Here is a 3914-nt window from a genome sequence, read left to right as displayed (position 1 = left end):
AAACCCCAATTTGACGGTTTATCTTGTATTGAATTTAGGGGATTTTATCACCTTTTACCCACATTTATTCAATGAAATAGCATGGTTTTGTATATTCTCCTTTAATTGTGCTTAAGAGTGAAAACATGCTTTTTAGGTCTTAAAATAGCTAAATTTAATTCTCCTTGATTCCATTAGATGCCTTGATATGTTTGCTAAGTGATTTCAGATTTAGAAGGCAAAGATTGGATCAAAGGAATGAAGAAAGAAGCATGAAAAGGTGGAGAACTCATGAAGAAATGAAAGAACCGGAAAGCTGTCAAGCCGACCTCTTCGCACTTAAACGACTATAACTTGAGCTACAGAGGTCCAAATGATGCGGTTCTAGTTGGGTTAGAAAGCTAACATCCGGGGCTTCGAAACGATATAAGATTTGCTATAGTTGCTACACGTATGGTGGCGCGCACGCGCAAAGTACGCGCACGCGCCGTTGCTGCCACCTAGTTCACTTAAAGCAAAACGTGGCCAACGAATTCTAAAGCCTTGTGGGCCCAATCCAACTCATTTCTGATGCTATTTATCCCAAGGAGTGAAGAGGGAAACATGTGTTAGTTACCAATTAGTTTAGTTTAGCTTTGTAGTTAGTTTCTAGAGAGAGAAGCTCTCTCTTTTCTCTAGGATTAGGATTAGATTAGTTCTTAGATCTAGATCTATTTCTTCTTATTCTCTCTTCTAATTTTCGTTCCTCTCCTCTATTGCACTTGTAGGATTCTTCTTCTAATCTAATTCCTTTGTTGATTGATAATTGGAGAGATTGCTAATTGGTTTGGAGTGCACTAAAGCTAGTCTTTCCTTGGGAGTTGGCTAGAACTTGTGGCTCAAGTCAATTCATCCACTTGACTTTCCTTTCTTTAGTAAGGGTTAACTAAGTGGTAGCAATGAACAATTCTCATCACAATTGAGAAGGATAACTAGGATAGGACTTCTAGTTCTCATATCTTGCCAAGAGCTTTGTTAGTTGTTAGTTTATTTTCTTTGCCATTTATATTTCTTGTCCAAAAGCTTAAAAACCCCAAATATAATTCACAACCAATAACAAGACACTTCATTACAATTCCTAGGGAGAACGACCCGAGGTCCAATACTTCGGTTTATAAATTTTAGGGGTTTGTACTAGTGACAAACAATCTTTTTTGTATGAAAGGATTATTGTTTGGTTTAGGAATTATACTTGCAACGAGAATTCATTTGTGAAATTCTAAACCATCAAAAATCCAAATCATCAAAATGGCGCCGTTTCCGGGGAGTTGCAATGGTGTTATGTTATTGGTTATTGTATATATGTGAATATTGTGAATAGCTTGATTTTTGGATTGCTTGTTAGTTTTGCTTGTTCTAGGACTTTGTTTCATTATTTCTTGTTAGCTTTTGTTTCTTATTTTTACTTTTACTATGAATTCTCACTTTGGCTATGAGTGTGATTACAACTATGTTGTAGGAAATGGGAACTTCAATGAAGATGTGCATCAAGGATGGGATGACCAAAGGTGGGTGGAGCCATATACATATGATCAATCTTTATGGCAACAACCTCCACCAATGCACTATGAAGAAGAGCCATTCTATGATGCATACCAACCCAATGGCTATGGTGAATCTCCTTGTGACTTTCAAGAACCACCACCATATGCCTATGAGTCATATCCTCAACATGAACCTCAACCACACTCACAAGCCTATTTTCACCAAATACCTCCATATGACCCTAATTCTTATCCACCATACCAACCACCTTATGAGCCATATGAACCATACATGGAACCACCACCATTCCAACATCAATATTTTCAAGAGCCACCTCTTCCACATTATTACCAAGATGAACCACCTCCAATATATGAAAATTTTCAACCACAAGATGAATACTACTTTCCACCACAACCTCCCATGGAAGAATACTCATATCCATTGATCCAAGAGCCACATGATCCTAATCATACTATCCAAGAGGAACAAGAGTCAAGGAATTATCTCAAGGAAGCATTGGATCAATTTCAAGCAACCATGGAGTGTGTTGTGCAACAAGTGGAAAGAATGGAAAACATAGAACCACCACAACTCTACCAAGAAGAACCACCTTCCTACTATGAACCTTCCCCCCAATTTAATGAACCCTTCCACCCACCCCAATCTCTAATGGATAACATCCTTGGTGTTCTTGTTCAAGGGCAAGAAGAGATGAAAAGGGATGTGCAAAATTTCATGGCCACCTTGGATGCGGTAACAAATCAATTAGCCTCCCAATGCTTGAACACTCAAGGAACTCCCATGGCTACATGTGGAGAATCAAATGAAGAACATAGCATGAAGGAGAGATTGGAAACTCCGGTGGGAAATGAAGGAAGTTGCTTTGTATTGGAACAATTGGAGGAAGCTTTAATTGTTGAAGACAAGGAAGAAGTGGTAGAAGACTTAGGAGATGCGGAGCCTCCATGGGAACATAGAGTTGAAGAAAACCCCTCCAAGATGATTGAAATTGATGCTAGGGAGGAAAGTACACACCTTCCAAGGCATATTCCATATGAAGACTTGGATGGGATAGAGCAAGAATTGAGTTCCCATGGCAATGAAGAGCAAGCATCAAGTCCTAGTGGTGGAGAATCCTTTGAACTTGAAGAACCTTTTTCCGGTGCATTTGAAAATGTTGCGGAGGTAAACTTCTTTCACCCTCCCAATTATAGTTTGATTAAGGGAAAAGGCTTAGATAGTATTAATGAACAAAGGATTGAATTAGAGAGATCTTGTGAAGAGGTGGAAGTCCTTAGAAATAGAAGGATGGGAGTGGAATACGCTTTGTCAAGATCTTTGGGAGCATCTTTGCCTAGGTTGTCATCTAACCCTTCACTTAAGTGGGTAAAATTCATTTCTATTAGCTTCATTATCCCACTTGAGTATGGCTTGCTCGAAACGGATGGTCAACTTAGGATGCTTTGTGGGATGAAGTGTAAGCGAAAGATGTTTCGTGGTTGGCGTTGTAAATCAAGGCTCATTTTGGTTGACACTTCAAGAGTTGAATACAAAGGTGGGAATAGTGCTCAAATAGATGGGTCTAGGAGGATTGTTGGGCATTTCATAGAGAATTCATCTTGTTCACCACCCGGATGGATTAATAATGATGATCAACTTCAAGACGGGTGTGAAAATAAAGTGTGGGATCCCGGATTACAAGAAAAGGATCAACTTTGGGAGCCCCAAGCTTGTGAAGAACTCCATCAAGACTTGGCTCAATCCATGAAGAATCTTGGGGCACAATGGAGAACCAAGCATTGGTGGGAGTTCCAAGATGAATACAAGCACAAGCCACCTTGATGAGGAGCTCCCCATAAGTCCAACTTAAGGACAATAAACAAAAGTGCTAGGTGGGAGACAACCCACCATGGTAAAATCCTTTCATTTTCTCTTTTGTACATATTGATAGAATTAGTTTAATTTCATGTTTTGTTTAGATAGTTGAGTTTAATTGGTAGTTTAGTATGTTAAATAAGGTTTTAGGGTGTTTTGGTAGATGCTTGGAGGTTTAGAATGCTGAGATTGGTGCAAAAACATTAAAAAAAAAAAAAAAAAACGGCCATCGGCGCGTTAGCACGCTGTGCGCGCGCGCGCACATTGCACTTCCGCAACTTCTGGTACAAAAACCAGAGAGTTGTGCGCGCGTTGTGCCAGCATTGTGCTGGGAGCACAAGCTCATCCACGCGTAAGCGCGCTGTGCGCGCGCGCGCGGATCGTCCCTGCTGCATCCACGCGTAAAGCGCGCGGATTTGCTCCCTGCTTTTCTCCTTCCTCCTTCCTCCTCTCTTCTTCTTTCTTTCTAATTTTTTTTTTCTCCTTCCTCTCTTAGAAAATTTTTTTTCCTTTTAATATAAATGAAATTTTTT

General features: G+C 39.9%; 1 protein-coding gene across 1 annotated transcript; it reads left to right on the top strand.

Moving 5' to 3' along the window:
• Nucleotides 1-1431: 1431 nt before the first annotated feature.
• On the top strand, nt 1432-3348 carry LOC148545535 (uncharacterized). Its single transcript, XM_088499063.1, has one exon. It carries the CDS (start codon nt 1432-1434, stop codon nt 3346-3348), a length of 1917 nt encoding a protein of 638 aa, XP_088355189.1.
• The last annotated feature ends 566 nt before the right edge of the window (nt 3349-3914 follow it).

Source organism: Arachis ipaensis, chromosome B9 (genome assembly GCF_059453495.1).
Source record: "Arachis ipaensis isolate K30076 ecotype BB chromosome B9, ASM5945349v1, whole genome shotgun sequence".
NCBI lineage: Eukaryota > Viridiplantae > Streptophyta > Magnoliopsida > Fabales > Fabaceae > Arachis > Arachis ipaensis.
Note: the sequence above shows the minus strand (reverse complement) of the source record. Positions and strands in the feature narration are given on the sequence as shown.